Source organism: Tursiops truncatus, chromosome 13 (genome assembly GCF_011762595.2).
Source record: "Tursiops truncatus isolate mTurTru1 chromosome 13, mTurTru1.mat.Y, whole genome shotgun sequence".
Taxonomy (NCBI): Eukaryota; Metazoa; Chordata; class Mammalia; order Artiodactyla; family Delphinidae; genus Tursiops; species Tursiops truncatus.
In genome coordinates this window covers 24,941,908-24,958,528 of record NC_047046.1, presented here as the reverse complement: position 1 = coordinate 24,958,528, position 16,621 = coordinate 24,941,908, and the positions used below count along the sequence as shown (strand labels likewise).

Sequence of the window (16,621 nt, the reverse complement as noted above, 5' to 3'; positions counted from 1 at the left end):
CGCCCCCCAGTCCAGCAGCTTCCGACGGCCCCACGCTGCCCGGCCGCCCGCCCGGGACCCTGGGGACCCCGGACGCGGGACCCCACTGACCTGCTGCTAGCGCGCCGGCTCCCGCCGTCTCGGCGGCCGCTGGGTCTCCAGCTCCGGCCGCGCCGCCCGCGGGCGCCCCCTGCAGGGCGGCTTCCAGACCCGCGCGGTTCTCGCTCCGCCCCGCTGCGTGGGGAAACCGAGGCCAGGTGGCCCCGCCAGGGCGGCCAGCCCACAAGTCCGGCTGATGCCCGCCTCCCGCTCCGGCGCGCCCTCGCAGCTCTCGTGTCCGTTCAGGCCACTTCCCTCCGGACCACACCCCCTCCCCTTCGATGATTCTCTCACCCCTGGGTCCCAGAGCCACACTCCCTCCCCTCCTCCAAGAAGCCCCAGGCTGCCCCTGCCGCTTGGGTCCTCCCGGAGCCCTGCTGTCCCTCATCATCGGAGCTGAGCGGGTCGGTACCCCTGTGTCATCCCGGGAAGCGTCCTGTGCCTGCTTCTCCTCAAATCTTTCCATGGATCCCCCAGTTCCTGAAGGAGAAAATTCGGCCTCATACCAGGGACCTCAGGGACACGCCTGCTAGTCCGGTCCACAGCCTTGCTCTCCCTCCCTAAGTCTGGTCCTGCGCTGCTGGGGGTGGAGGGTTGGTACCTCAGCTCAAAGATGCCTCTAAGAAGTCAGCCCCAATTCCAGTGATCCCTCCAAGAACTCCTCAGCTCCGGTGCCTGGTCAGGTCCTTCCCCCTCCCCAACTGCTCTGAGCAAAGAGAGGAGTCACCTTCTGCATCCCTGACTAACCTGGAATCTCAGTCCCTTGCGCTGGGATTTCATCTTCCTCCCACCCCACAGATCCATGTTGTGGTGATTCCAAATTGGAAACGACCTCACATCCATCCAGCCCCAGTCCACCTTCAGACCCTTGAATCTGGACAGAAGTGGAGTAACCCCAGTCCTGTGCACAGCAGGACGAGCTGCTCAGAGGCCAGGGTGTTGGTGGCCAAGGGTTTGCAGGAACCTTGCATTCTCAAACCTCCTGGGACCAGCAGGGTCACGGTGGGGTGGGGTGGGGCAGAGAGGGGGTGTTGCTGGCCCCCAGGGTGGAGGCCAGTGGGAGCAGAGGCTGGAGGGAAGGGCGGGTGGGAAGTGGGAGCCTGCACAGGCACTTGGCCAGCTCCTCCATCCCAGGAGCAGAGCCCAAGGTACCAGCCTCCACTGCCTGGCAGCCTCCCCAGCTTGTTGCCGGCCCCATTCAGCCAGCTTGGATCCCCTGCTCCCCGTTTCCCCTGATGTCCAGTGGGCCCCTGTCTCCAGGCACAGGGAGGCAGAATAGGGCATGCTGGGAGGGGCTGGGACTCCAACATGAGAGAAAAACCTGAGACCTCATGGGAAGAGGCACGTGAGAATGTTCAAATTGGGAACCTCCCGTCCTGATTTCCAACCTCGTCAGCTGCCTTGCCCCCACTCCCCAGTCCAGGCTGTGGTCCAGCCCCAGCTGGCTCTGCCGTCCTTCCCCGCACTCACCTCCACTGAGGGGAATCAAGACCTCGGCTGGGGTTGCCTTGGTTGCCTCACCTGTAAAATGGGACTATCGCCTTCCTGCCCTGCCTCCTCCTTAGCTGTGCCAGTCAGACCATGAGGAACCTGGGGAGGTGCTGTCCCACTGGGGGACCCTCCCCCCAGGCCCTTGGCTTCCCTCCCTTGCTTCTGGGCCATTACATGGGACAAACTCCTACAGCTGGGACAAAACCCTCCTGCCAACATCTGTTGGGCCCGTATTCACTCAAGTCCTCACTCAACAGACATGCAGGGAAGAGCTTGAGAGCCACCTGGGGCCCAGAGAGGACTATGGGGTTCATAGGGCAGAGACCAACACTCAGCCAATACTGGGGTCACTCTTGTCCCCTAGTCCCCAGCGTGGGTCCCCATGAAGCTCTCCCCTGCCATTTCCATTCTGGGGCCCAATGGCCGTCCTGCCGAGACCTCCCCAGGTGTGGCCTGCCCCCACACTGGCTACCTCCAGTGCCCAGGGGCTGAAGGCTTCATTTCTGTAGCTGGCCCTCAGGGCCAGGGTGCCAAAGCCCTTAGAGTTCACTCGTGGGGCCCAGTGGGAAGCCCCTCCTCGGTGTGGGTGCCCCAGGCCTAGGGTGGTCAGCAGGGCCTGGCTTGGCTCCAGGCCTGGGGCCAGCTCCCTAGGCCCTGGAACCCACATGGCCTTGAAGCAGCATGGTCCCCAGCCTTGCTCTCCAGCAGCCCCTGTTAGAGATGGGAGGGGGGGAGCGGGGGTTGCTCCAATGTTCTTGTGTCATTTGCCAGGTGCCTTTGTCCAGGTCCCCAGTGAAGCCATTGCCCAGAGAGCACATGACAGGAAGCAGGCACATGGGAGGGCTGTTCACGAACTCTGCCCCCCCCATGGAGCGGATGTGCGCCTCCAGGCCCTCCTGGGGAACCCTCTGCTGCCCCACCCCACAGGCCAGCGAGCCCCTTGCCCTTGGCCTTGAGAGTCCTCCTCAGGTGCCAGGCTCCGGGAGCCCTGCAGGCCTGAGGCAGCACCGAGGGTGACGGGCTCAGGGATGCCCTGGCCGGCCCCATCTACTACCTCCGGGCCCTTGGTTTCCCTGCCCAGCCTCAAGACAAGCTGTGAAGGCTGTGGGCACCCACCCTTCCTTCCCTCAAGGCCCGGCTCGGCAGGCGAGGCAGGGGGCCAGCTGGGCTCTCCCGCTCCAGAATTCCGTTCTCAGACTCCCACCCCCAACCTACTCCCGCGGGCTCTTTGTTCCTATCCAGGATGCACCTGGGTGGCCTCTGGCCCGATTGTTTGCTCTGGGGCCAGCTGGGCCAGAGAAAGGCGGCCAGCCCCAGGATGAAGCACCCAGTGGGTGCCGGGGCCAGTGTCCCCGGGAACCACCAGGCCACCCTGAGGTGCTCACCAACTTCTCCTCTGAAGGAGCAGGCACCACACACTTCCTGGGGTTCTGGGATTGAGGAAGTGGGGGGACCTCACGGGACTCCAGTTTATACTCAGACTAAGGCCCCAAAAAAGCAGAATCACATGAGGAAGCTCTCCAGCCGCCCGTAGCCAAGCAGCTGCAGGACCACCCCATCCTCCAGCCCAGTCCTGGGAGGATGCTTCAGCCCACGATGACTTCTGGCGTCACATGGCAACCCTGCTGGGAGCCCTGTGCCTCTGAGCTGACCTGGGTGCATCCCTTGGATATGGAAACTGAGGCCCAGATGGGAGTGGGGCCTTGTCCTGGACAATGGTGGCAGGGACAGCCCCTGGCATGCGAGGCTTGTCACTCACAAACCTAAGAATGGCCCTAAGCCAGGGCCCCAGGCACCCACACAGCAGCAACTGCCTGAACATGAAAGCCACCCCTCGCCACTCTCCCAGGACCCCTGCCTCAGACCTCCCCGGGTACCTCCCGCCCCACTTCACAGAGAGCCTGGGAGCACGGTCCAAGGGGGACCCTTCCTGGGGTGACCACATTGCAGAGGTGGGAAGAGCCCCAGCCCCTCACAGGTGTTGGTGGCAGACCTGGGTGTCCCTGCTTCCTCCCTGACAGCTGCTGGTAATGGTCCACCCCGTACTCCTACCCAGCCCTTCTGGTTCTGCCACCTAAGATTCCAGACCTTGTTGTGTCTCCCTCCTTGGAACCCTGGATCCCCGCCCCCCCCAATAATGCAGACATCACCATCCAAGGGCTCCTGGGGCCTGCCCTTGCCCTGGGCCTGGCACAGCTGGGGTGGCACAGACTGCAGGCCATGTCCAGTCACCCTCTGCCCTTCTCCACAAGTCCCCCAGGTCCTGGCCCTTCCTGCACACCCAGCCTGCTCTCCCAAGTGCTCCCCGCCAAGGGAGCGGGTTGAGCCCAGGGAGCGTGGAGCCCTGTCCTCTGTGCACCCATGCTGCCTCCTGCACCAATGACCAGGGCAGCCCAGCGAAGTCCTGGCCTGCTGGGGCTGGCACTCTGGCCAGCACTTTCCCAGCAACCTGGGGCCTGACGAGAACCCGCCCCTCACCCCGACACAGCACGGGACCTGCAGGCACCAGAGCCCTGATGTCTGTCCCTGTCCCCCCCTAAGGGACCACCTTAGACAAAACCTGGCCAACCCTGGGCCGCAGGAGTGCTGTGCCGTGGGAGGGAAGCCAGGCCTCCCCAAGCCCAAGAGGACGCTCCCCAGTCTGCCCAGCCGCGCCGGAGAGGCTCTGGAGATGGAGTCGGTCTGCTACTGAGGCAGCTGGCACAGCAGGCAGGAGTGTTCTGGGGAGGGACCCCACCCTGTGGGGCAGCAGCTAAGACAGCAGAGCTTCCCCCACTGCCCAGGGTCCCGGGTGGGGTCCCCCACTCCTGCCGCCACATGCAGGGCCCACAGGCCCGTGTCTCAGAGCCTGTGGCCTTGGCTGGACGACCTCCCTGCAGCAGCCAAGGGAGGGAGCTCAGCGTCTTCGGCCCCGGCCACGTAACCCTGGCCACACAGCTGCTGAGTGGGGAGAAGCCGGGCCACCGCTCTGACATACACACCTCCACTCAGCTGGCGGCTCTGGGCCTCCCAGGGAGCGAATCAGTTACCATATGAAACCCTGACCCTGGGGAGGGGGGTCGCAGGCCTGGGAGGGGCGCCCAGGTCTGCCAGTGTGAACAGGAGGGGATGCCACGGCCTCTGCACGTGACCTGTGTCATGTGCAACGTGACGAGGTGCAGTGCTGTTCCCGGCTGTGCTCTGTGGAGTCACTGTCATTCCACACAAGATGCCCAGGAAGAAAGGCTTGATTGGTTGGGTGCCTGCGAATGGTATAATTATTGATTTTTTTCTCTATAATTTTATACATTCTCAAAATTATCTCCAAGAAGACACATTTCTAAAAAAACCCAGAAAACCTCAAGGCACCCTCCCCAACCCAGAGCAGCACATGTCTGGGCCACAGGTGGGGGGTGTGGGGGCAGCTCAGGCGGTGCTTCTGGGGCCTGATGCCCGTTACAGAACCTCCGCGGTCACAAGGCCGCCCAGGCCGCATGGCTCACCTGGGCCATCCTACCCCAGATGCAGGCAGATGGCCAAAGCCTCCCCTGCCCCACCCCACTCAGGCCCCCGGCGACATCTCCTGGCCTGTGGGCTCAGGTGCCCTCCCTGCCACAGCCCGTCCCCGGAGGTGGCGAGGGTCCTGTTCACAGCGACCCAGAAAAGCCCAAGCCTGATGTGTCACGACAATTTTAGGACATTCAAGAACATTTAATAGAACAAAAACTTAACAGTATCATCAGTCAGCAGAAGCTTGTGGTCGAGAGAAAACCAACACTGGTCCTTTTGCAGTAAAGCTTGTGCTTAAAGGGAGGAGGCAGGATGTCCTCCTGGAGACTTCGCAGCAACTGCCACTGGACCCAAAGCACCTCACAGCACCACTTCTAGGAACACAGGACCGTCCAGGGTCACCCCTTAAAGCCAACAGTACAAGGATCCTACCAGGAAAAGCGAAATGTCTTGCTTCTGGAACCTTCTCAGCCGTGGATCCATGTGGAAATCGTGGGCGGCTTGGCCACACAGCCTGTTGTCAGAGAGGCAGCTGGGCACCCAGGAAGCCCTCCCTGCAGCCCCCTCTGCCCCGTCACCAACCCCGGGAGCTGAGGCCGGGCAACACCAGCCCATCAGCAGTGGCCACGCTCCTCCAGAGGACACCAGCAACACCCCCCCCACAGGCCCTGCAGCAGGAGCCGCCAGGGACAGCGGTGTGAACTGCAGACCCAGGAAAGTCTCCATTGGCCAAAACAGCCGCCTCACATAATAAATAGGCAAAAATGTGGCCACAGATCAGGCACACAGGCCACCATAAGGGCAGATGAGAGAAGAACCAAGTGGAGAGACACTGAAAAGCAACAACTCTCCCCTGACAGTCACTCAGCTGACAGCACAGGTGCCCAGCAGGGCAGCAGATGCGAGGACAGAGCCTGTCAGGGAGGAGGGGTCTCCTGTGTGCTCTGGGCTGGGCGCTGCTCTGCAGCTGAAAACAGGCGTTTCACCAGGAGCCTCCCAGGGGGTGGCAGCCGGTGACCTGGGCCAGCGGGCTGCATGTACAGCCCGTCTCACAGCCGCCCTCTGCCCTGGGTTGTTGACTCGTCCGACCCCTGGTCTTGAACCTCCTGCTCACGCATGGAGCCGCAGCCCCCAGGCTGGCTGGGCGGCCTCCCCAAGCCCCCGCCTTGCATTCTGTGGGGCAATGGCTGCTCTTCCTCCTGCTTATTTGTGTTCTGGAAGTGCAGGTCTCGAAACTGTTTGAACCAACAGCGGCTCCCCGTTCCCAAGAAGGGCTGCTGAGGGTTGTCGTCTGGATGGCGGCGGCAGCCTCCCCTGCAGAGCTAAGGCACTTTCTTCCACCCCAGCCAGGAGGGTCACTTCCGAGCGACTCAGGGACTGAAATCGCACCATCTGGGCCCCTTGACTTGTTCAGCTTTTCCTCCTGTTTCTTGCGACGTTGGTTCTGGCTTTCATCACCTTATGTCCAGATTTTGTGTTTTATCGCTACACTTACCAAAACAATTTAACTTTGGTACTAAGAAAACAAAAGCCATTTCCCCCCAGTATTGCTCATAAGAAAAAAAGAGAACTCCTTAGGAAAGATTCCTTTGTCTGGAACCCTGAGGTTGGTGCTGGGTTTCCGAGCCCCTGGAGCTGGAGATTGGCAGAGCTTGAGGGCGGGGGGCACGGTCCGTATCGCCGGCGAGGATGCCCTGTCACACAGGAGGGGAACAGGGGCCTATAAGGTACCCATTCCCCCCACCCCGCCCCGGTTCTCAGGGGCGAGCAGTTGAGGTGCTGCAGGAAGCTTTCACAACCTAGGGAGCTGCCCGCACACGAATCCCCTTCCCTAGGTTGGACCGTGAGTGAGCCTTTCCTCCCACCCCAGTGCTAATGGTTCCCCAATCTCTCCAGCAGGTCAGCGTGTGCGCGGGGCCCTGGCCGCGGAGGCCAGGTGGAAGAGCCTGGCCCAAGCGCAGGCCACACAGGCCGAGTCCCCTGCCCGCCGGGGGCGGGGCTCACACGCTGCGGGGCGGCCAGGGGCAGAGTGTAGGGAGCTGCGTTCGGGGTGACCGTGGGGCCTCAGGTGCTCAGGTCTCAAAGTACTTGTAGATGGCCGTCACGTAGAGCATCACGTTCTGCCAGTCCGGCCGCTCGGTCCCGACCATCTCGTTAATGTCCTGACAGAGGAGAAGAGGCTAGTTAGAGCCCGGGTTGCCTCCCAGCCACAGCACCAAGGGCTCTGGGGGTGGGGGCCTCCCTCATGGGACTTTTGTCCGAGTCTCACTGCACAGGTCAGCAGCCTAGTACCCAGGAAACTCCTCGCCCGGGGCGTAGGCCATGTCCAAGCCTCCCGCCCTGCCCAGGGCTGCCCCTCAAGGCTGGAAGGGGCTGGTCTCCTCTGGGGGAGGGGGAGTTGGGCCGTCCTCCCCACCTGCCTCTCCTCGCTAACCCCTCCGGCGTCACCTCTGAGTGTCCTTCCCACCAGGCACTGCCTGCCCCACGGTGGGCGACCCCCTGAAGCCCTGGAAGCCACAGTTCTCTGTGTCCTGTGTGGCCCCCGTGGTTGGGGAGACATCAGCTGATGCTGCTGGGAAGCGGGCGGGGGACCCTGGGCTCTGAGACGTGCCCGGGAGGCCCCCAAGAAAGACCCGCTGTCCTTGCAGGGCACTGCTCCCAGGGGTCCCATGGGTGCGAGACACAAATGAGGACCAGAGTCAATGGGATGGGGAGAAAGAACACATGTATGTTCAGTGTAAGAATCTCAATGGAAAGTTTTTAGGCTGGGGAACTGCCTGCTTATATATCAGCATTTACACATGGTGTAAAACATCCAGGTAATGAGAAATATTTCAACTGTAATTTCTCTCTCTCTATATATATGATTGAATAGAAGCCACTCAGAAACACGTATTTCTGTGAACTCAGAAGACATATTTATGGAACTCTACACAAACACTCCTGCAGGGTAAAGATGAGTGCAAATATGTCTTCAAAGCTATCGGCTGTCACAGGCAGGGTGATGGGTACCCTCAGGGTGGGAGGTGGCACTGGGGGTTCCTGACCTGGCCCTGTGGGGTCCTTCACTCTGTGGACCCCCGAGCTGTGCAACACCCCTGTCATGTTAATTTCATCAGCATCTCTGGGTGTGGAAGTCTCTGGCTTTGCATTTGGACGAGGTATTTTCTCCCTGGAAGTCAGACTTGGTGACGAGGCAGGAGCCCCCACGGAAACACGTCTGTCCTGAGCTACTGTAGCCCAGAGCACAGCCCTGACCCCAGGGCTCCTCCGCCTCTCTTCCCGCCCTTGAGAAGCGCTCTGGGGCCTTGCCCTGCCCTCCCCTGCCTCTACTTTGACACCCGAGGCAGATCTGCTGGAATGTGCTTTTGACAGCGAAACGTGACCACCCCCCACTCAGGGCGCTTCCTTGGGACACTTGACGGGAGGCATAAAGAGTGCCGGGCAGGGGACCATCTGCACCCCACCCGCAGGATGTCCTTGCGGCTGGTGCAGGGCCCGCCGGGGCCCCAGTCCCCACCCAGAAGCCTCCTGGTCACCAGGCCTCCCAGGGGTCTCTCCTCAGGGGACGGGGGCTCACCAGTGTGGACTTGATGCCGACACTCTCGGCAGCCTGGAAGGCCAGGGTGAAATTCCTCCGCTGGAAAAGAAACCGTGTGACAGGTGCATGAGCAGGGCCGGGGAGGGCAGCCTGACCAGCCCGGTCCACACCCATACCCGACGCCCCGCCCCTCTGGTGACAAGCTGCGGAGTGACACCCACACACTTGTTCTTTCCTCTCCGCACAGGAGGGTCACTTTTCACACATCAGCTCTGAGCTGCCCAGCACCCCCAAAGCTAATAAGCAACACCTGTGAAATTGTTTCCTCCCCGTGGGGGGTTTCAAAGGTCATCTGAAGGGCAGGAGGGGCCAATGGGGGTGCACACTAGAGGGCTTGGGCCTGGGTCCTCTCCCAGTGCCTGTCTGGGCAGGGCTGCACCGTGAGCCGGTCGTGGCTGGACGTGGGGAAGGTGGCCTGGCGTGGGTGACGCTGCCCAGACCACTCTCCTCAAGAAGCCCTGACCCTCAATGTCGTTCCCAGAGAGGCCACCGGGGTGTGCGAGGAGCCAGCAGCTTGCCCCCCCGCACCGCCACGGAGGGCTCTCTCCCCTCGCCGCCTGCCCTCCATGGCCTCACCTTATCCTGACTGTTGAGCTCCTGGTAGGGAATGTGGGCGGGCAGGTACGTGTGCAGGAGAGCACAGAAGGCCAGCCCGTCGTTCCAGCTGCTGCTAAAGTTGGTGATGTCGATATTCTGCAGGAAAAGAAAGAAAACATGTGAGCAACACACACTACGGGCTTCTCAGGAGATGGCCGAGGGGGGCGGAGGCCCCCAGGCCCAGCAGGCTGAGCTTCTGCAGGAAGCACGGCAGGATGGGGGGCTGGGGGCCGAGCCCAGGACCAGCTGGTGCCCGTGACCGGCCCCCACCCTGCACACCAGATCGCTGCAACCACAGCAGCAGAAATTTGAGCCACCCAAACCCTGGCCTGAGAGGACACAGCCCTGGGGGCCAGGGGCTCCGCCTCCGGGGCACCGGGGAGCAGCAGCGCTGTTAGGAAGAGCTGTGGTCCAGCCTCCTCCCCATCATTTACAGGACATCACAACCCCTGCACTCTGAGGACCAGCCACCAGCCTGCACTCGGCGCCAATGACCGGGGGGTGGGGGGTGGGGGGGTGCGTGGGGCTCCCACAGTGCATCTCCGAGAACCACCTCGACTCTTTGAAGGGGCACCTACTCCATATTCAAATTAAATTGTTCACAACTACAGAAGAAACACGTCATTCAGAGTATTTTATTATATGATAAAGCAATTCAGCTAGAAAGTAGTCTTTACCTTTATTTGCAAGAACCCTTTTGAAGCTGAAACTCCACAATGAAATTTGGAAATTCACACGCTTTATGAAAATGCCACAAACTGAAAAAGAGAGCACCCCAACCCCCAGCACCTCCTGCTTCATGTCTTACTACTGTTTCATGCAGCCTTCAAATGCATGAGTCCGCTTCCTGGGTGACTGTGCTCGAGGCGGCAGTCCTCACTCCCCGGGAGCAGCGGCCAAAGAACAACAACGCTATTCACCTCTGTAGGGAGTGTTCTACAAAGTCTGCCGGCCCGACCCCCTTACAGGCCCGACCCCCTTACAAACCGTTAGGTCCTGACACCAAGTAGGGCCCAGGGACAAAGGGCGGGTGGGGAGGGTGGGGCTCTCCTGACAAAAGCAGCAGGTAGTGTGGAAACAAACTCTGTCACCAAAAGGAAGCGTCCAGCCCTGACTGCAGGCACCCAGGACGCTGCCCTCTGGGGACTGCTCAACCATGACCCTCTGAAGGGCAGCAGCTCTGGGGGCAGTGATCCCAGAGGTCACTCCTTCAGTGGCCGCCAATCCGGCCTGGAGGACTTGTCCATAAACTGTGGTGAGGAAAGTGATCAGGTTAAGGTGCAAAGGGGCGCAAATCTGCTGACAGCCCCAGGGAAAGGCGGTGGTAAGGTGTGGTGGCCGTGGGCCATCTGACGCGGCCATCTAAGGGCAGTGCCAGCCACTCAGTGACATCACTGCCCCCCTAAGATGAGGCCTGGGCAGCCCCTGCCTCACTGGTCCCCACACTTGTGACCATGAAGACACTGCCCCGACAGGCTGGCTGCCCTCACAGGCCTCTGCTCCGCAACAACCACAGTTATGGCCATGGCCAACCTGTCCCTTTGATGTCATCGGGATCTCAGGAAGCAGCCAGCAGGGGCGCTTCAGCCCCACCTGGGACTAAGCTAGGACCAGGGAAGGAAGTCACCTGTCCAAGGTGTGGGGCTGGTGGGTGGGAGGACAGGGCTGGGAGCCCTGGTCCCCAGCATCCTCCGGGCCGTGTCTCACTTTAATTCTCATAAACCCCAGAAGCGTTTTTCCATGAGGCTCAGGTCACAGATGATTCCTGTGGGATTATTCCTCCCAGTCGTCAGGGCCAAACGCCCTGACAAAAGAGCCAGGACACTGGTCGCCATCGCATGGGCAGCAGGGAATGAGCTTCTTCACAACGTGTCCCAGCTCTGCACGGGGCTGAGTGTAGCTTACAGCAGCCAGAGGCTCCGACCCCTGCCCGTGGGTCACATGCACGCCTGGAGGAAAACAAATCTCTACTTCCTGCCGCTAGGCCTGATGTGGCGGAGCCTACGTGCCTGGCCTCACCGGCCTGAGGCAAAGGCCCCAGCACCAGAGAAAGCAGCTGTGCCCCAGCTCCCAGCTGTGGGAACCCGGCCATCCAGCTTCCTCCAAACAGACCAGACCCCCAGCCTGGACCCCGCAGTCAGAGCAGCACCTCGTGAATGAGGCACCCCGAGGAGACAGCGGGCCTGGGGCCCCAGGGCAACGACGACCAATTTCTAAATCAAAACAACCGAAACCCAGACCACTGCCCTGCCCCCTGCGAGATGGAGGGGGCCCGACCAGTGTGGCCCCGGCCCATCCAAAGACGCTGGAGAAGCAGACAGGCCCTGACACAGGGGTGGGCGGGGAGGTGGGGAGGCCTGCACCCTCTGCTCCCATCTCACCATCTACTTCAGTGTTTTTCATGTTCGGGGCTGAAAAATCAAACTATTGATACTATGAAATAACACAGACAGAACACAGAAAAGCATGGAGACAGCAAGGCTGTCTCCAAAGCTGAAAAGCACAGGGAAGCTGGGACGTTCCCAGCCTCCTGTCTGTGCTCTGGGCCCCACGGCTGTCACAGCGTATTAATAAAAGGACAGGATCCACAGAAAGAAATAAATGCGCGGCAAGGTACAAAAACTGTATGAAATTGCCAGAGGAATGGCCGTTCCCACGGGAGCCACCCCCTCCCACTACCGGCTGTGCCCAAGCAGGGACCACAGGGAGCTCCAGGCCCCCGAGGTGAGCAGTGGGCCGGGGACCCGGGCCCCACCCCACCCGGTTTCCTGAAAAAGAGCGCAGATAACAAGCTCTCATAAAATCATTCAACACCCAAGGCCGGAGGGATGGTGACGCTATGACCGCTCATCGCAAAGCAACTCAAATGCCACAGGGACGTGCACGGACCGTCTCTGCAGGCCTGTGAGGACACCAGAGCCGCAGCCCTCCAGGGTGGTGCAGGAGACCTTGGCCTTGGAGGGAGCCAGAGTGCTGACCCCCAGCGAGACACCCTCAGGCCTGCAGGCAGGGGCCTGGGTATGAGTCGTCTGGGGCTGAGCTGGGAGCAGGGGACAACAGGGTGGCGAGCAGGGAGGGGAAGTGAGGGCTACAGAGGCTCCGGAGAAAAGCAAACTGGACTTGGGGACTGACTGGCCGTGAGGAAGGAGAGAGCCCGCAGTCTGTGCCGGCAGAACTGGACAGCAGGGTCCTCCAGTGACGCACGGCTCACTGCGGGGAGGTACTCCCGACAATTACGCCTGTGGCACCCAGGGAGGTGCCTGGTGCTGACACGAGGGTCTGCAGCTGGGGACGCAGTGTAGGGGGGGCACCGGCGGTGGCCGGAGCGGACAGTGCGCAGGAGGGAGGCCTCAGACCAAGCCCCTCAGTATAAGGGCCAGGCAGAGGAGAACCGCCTTCAACGGGACACAGGGGAAGGCCCGACAGGCGGGACAAACCAGAAGCCAAAGGAAGAAGCGTCAGAACTGGGAGGGGTCAACAGCATCAGTGCTGCCAGAAAGCCCGCTGAACAAGGCAGCACTCAGGGTGCCACTGGTCCCAGCGAGCAGGTCGCCAGAGGAGTCCCACAAACCACAGCACAGGGCACGTCATCTGCACAGCCTCGCAGCTCTCACACACAGACTTCGTCACGTATTTCCTTCACAAAGTTGTCCAGAAATGGAATTTCTGTTTTCAGAAAGTGGTACTTCCAGTGAAGAGGAAGGTCCTTGACTATGAGACCCGTCTTCCAGTGCGTTTCTCTCTGAAGCAGCTGCAGGGTCAAGGACCTTCCGCCCTACGGGCCCTGACACCGCAGCTCTGCAGGTGGCCAGCTGACCCCTTTACAAAAAATAATACTCATAGAGCCAAAAATGGTGCTTTTTGAGGGGAACATGCACACTAACGGGAGGACTTTCTTCGCACTATTCACAGGCAATGCCAAGCTCTCTAAGAATGAAACAGTTTTCTTTTAAAATAGAGACACATAGTAATTATAATACAAGTTGCTAATTAATGAATTCAGATTTCGCATTTAGCTTTCAGGTGTCTTCAGGGCTCTCCTACTGCACAAGATAAGTATAAGTTTGGACAAAAACAAGAGGGTTACGGGAGTTCAAAAAAGCCTTGAGGGACTTCCCTGGTGGCGCAGTGGTTAAGAATCCACCTCCCAACGTAGGGGACACGGGTTCGAGCCCTGGTCCATAAAGATCCCACATGCCGCGGAGCAACTAAGCCTGTGCGCCACAACTACTGAGCCTGTGCTCTAGAGCCCACGAGCCACAACTACTGAGCCCATGTGCCTAGGATCTGTGCTCCACAATAAAGAGAAGCCACCACAACGAGAAGCCTGCTCACTGCAACAAAGAGTAGCCCCCTCTCGCCGCAACTAGAGAAAGCCCGTGCACAGCAACAAAGACCCAACGCAGCCAAAAAAATAAATAAATAAATAAATTTATATTAAAAAAAAGCTTTGAGCACAGACTCAAATGAGGTGCTTCACCCCATTTTCCTTCCATCCAGGAAGGGCCGACGGTGATCTGTAGGCAGATGGCTGTGGCCTGTGTGCAGGGCCCTCAGCTGCCCTCTTCATCTCACCAGAGCTCAGACTCCCCTGGCCCCCGCTGCCCTTGGCGGGCAGCTCCCCGAGCTGGGACATGTGCCCTCCCCGCTCCTGCGCCCTTAGATGCGGCCTGCCCCCACCTGTGGCAGCAGGTGAGTCCCACCTCTGTGCATCGAGGGTTGAGGGCTGGAGTCTGAGAGCCAAGAAGTTACACAAATGGCCACAAAAAAAGATTAAGAATAGGTCATAAAACATCTTAAAATGTTTTAATGTGTCTGAAGTTTAATTAAGGGCCATAAAATGCACCCCAAATACCACACAGTTGTTAAGGTTCTGATCTATTTAAGGAAATGCCATTTTGGGGGCACAAGGCAAAGGGCCAAAACCCATGATTAATCTCTGCAACACTCATGGCAGCACTTCCTCCGCCGTCTCAGCCGCCGTGGTGGGATCCCCCCGTGACCGTGACCATGACCGAGTACACCGCCTGCCTTTGGGAGGCAGGACAGAGCCACAGACAAACCCTGTCCACGGGGCCTCGAGGCCTCAGCCCTGGGCCGAGGGACAGGGTTTGGAGGGTGTTAGGGAATCTGGGTGAGGAGGGTGGGGGGTGCAGTGCCTAGAAGAGAGGGAAAAGCCACCAGGAGGCGGGTTTTAGCACTCCGGGAGCTACTGTTAGCGGGAGGCCCCAGAGGCCCTGGGAGGAACACGCAGCAGCCTGCTGGTGCTGGGGTGCCTGCGCTGGCTGCACATCTGAGGTGCTGCCTGGGGCCTCCATGCTGTCTCCTGTTTGAAGTTGAGCCAGGCTCTGCTCCAGGTCAGGGGAGGGGAGAGGAGAGGAGCGGGGAGGTGGCAGGGGTCTGGGGAGTCTGAGGCCCGCTCGTCACAATGTCCATGTCGGGACGTGTGTAAAGTGGGAGGAAGGAAGGAAAGCCGCCAGGGCAGGCAGCCCAGGGGGCCAGCGACCCCGGAGACAGGCCTGCATCTTGTGCCCTGTGGGGGAAGGGGTTCCAATAAAGGCCTCAGAATCACGGGCAAAACCTTTTCAAGGTGACACCTCTCAGCCATCCGCCGGAGAGGCTGATCCGGCCGGTCTGGGCACCATTCTCCGTAAAGTTCCCCAGATGCCCTGAGTGTGCAGCCAGGAGGCAGGACCACCGACCCGACGACCAAAGGCAGCTGGAAACATGGACGGGACATTCCAGCATGAGGCCTGGCCGGGCCAGCTGGACCTCGCTCAGGACCCTGTGCGCTGGGGAACCAGGCCAGGATCAAGCACTGGACGGAACCTTCCTGACCAGACTCGACATAAGGCAACCAAACAGCCGATGGAGGAGCCTGTCTGAAAAGAGGAATTCCTGGGACAGATGGAGTGAGACCAGCACTGTTGGGCGACCGCAATCAGCAGCGGTAGCGAGCCGGCCTCCCTCCCCTCTACCTGGTCGGACGGACACAACTCCACCTGAGGGGCTTCTGCCGGAAATCTGAGCTGGAATCAGATCCAGCCTCGAATCAACTACCAGTTTATATCAGGGACAGCACTGCAGGGCTGTCAACACCAAACCTAAAATGCTAACGCTCCACAGGACACAGTCCAATTCCTTCCAAAGACAAACTGAAAGGAAACAAAAAGAGGGATGGGAGTTTTAAGATTAAAACAGACTTAAAAGAGGCATATTATCCAAATGCAATGTGTGAACCTTATTTGGATCTTAAGTCAAGCAAATCAACGGTAAAACTGACCATGATTCAATTGGGAAGTCTGACCTCTGTCCAAATATGTGGTGACATGAAATGGCTGGGACCTGCTTCGGAATCACCAGGCAGGGGTGGGAGAGCAAGGACTGTGCGCTGACCACCCGGGCCTGGGCGGTGTACTGAGTGTCCTTTTACTATTCTCACAGCTTTAGTGTGTATTTGAAAATTTCCATGAAAACCAAACAAACCTACAACTCAATGACAGACAGACAGACAGACAATGACAGACAAACCCAAAGGCCCAAATATGAAAATGGGCAGAGGATCTGAACAGACATTTCTCCAAAGTCGATGCACAATGGCCAGCAGCACAAGAGAAGATGCTCAAGGCTGTTGGTCACCAGGGAATTGCAAATCAGAACGAGGCTGAGCCACCACCTCAGGCCGCCAGGATGCACAGTACATGGAAAACTGGAAACAACAGATGCTGGTGAGGATGTGGAGAAACCAGAGGCCCTGTACTTGCTGCTGGGAACGTAAGACAGCGCAGTTGCTGCGGAGCAATGTGACGATTCCTGGTCACTTACACGTAGAATCACTATGCACCCCAGTGAGGCCACTCCTTGGGGACAAACCAAGAAGACCTGAAGATGGCGTGGACACAAATCCCCCACACGAGTGTCCACAGCAGCACAGAAGTCCAAAGGTGAAAGCAACACAAACGTCTACCAACCGGAAAATGGATAAACAAAACGGGGAGCATCCCCACGATGGGGCGTTTTCGAGCCACAGAAAGGAACGATACATGGTACAAAGTGGATGAATCTGGAAACGTTACGCTGAGTGAAAGTGAGACACAAAGCCCACAGATTACATGACTCCATTTATATGAAACACCCAAAATAGTGAAATCCAGAGACAGAAAGCAGATGTGTGGCTGTCAGGGGCTGGGGCCGGGAAACAGTTCCAGATGAGAAGTTCTGGAACTAGAAGGTGCTGACGGACACACAACAATGCGAATGTACTTAATGCCACTCAACTGTAGACGTAAAAATGGCTAAGATGGTACGTTTTATATTATGTGTATTTTACTACAATTTAAAAAATTGTCTGATGTTCAGAAGTAG

At 59.2% G+C, this 16,621-nt stretch overlaps 1 protein-coding gene across 7 annotated transcripts in view; it reads right to left on the bottom strand.

Moving 5' to 3' along the window:
• Nucleotides 1-5,648: 5,648 nt before the first annotated feature.
• SPECC1L (sperm antigen with calponin homology and coiled-coil domains 1 like) overlaps nt 5,649-16,621 on the bottom strand; it is a 121,416-nt gene continuing 110,443 nt past the window's right edge. For all 7 annotated transcript variants that reach the window (XM_033837287.2, XM_033837288.2, XM_033837292.2 and 4 more), the window contains 3 exons: nt 9,236-9,352; nt 8,639-8,698; nt 5,649-7,220 (listed from right to left, as the gene is read on the bottom strand). In XM_033837287.2, coding sequence (XP_033693178.1) covers nt 7,131-7,220; nt 8,639-8,698; nt 9,236-9,352 — 267 coding nt within the window. In that variant the 3' untranslated portion in view covers nt 5,649-7,130. The remainder of the gene's footprint in view (nt 7,221-8,638; nt 8,699-9,235; nt 9,353-16,621) is intronic.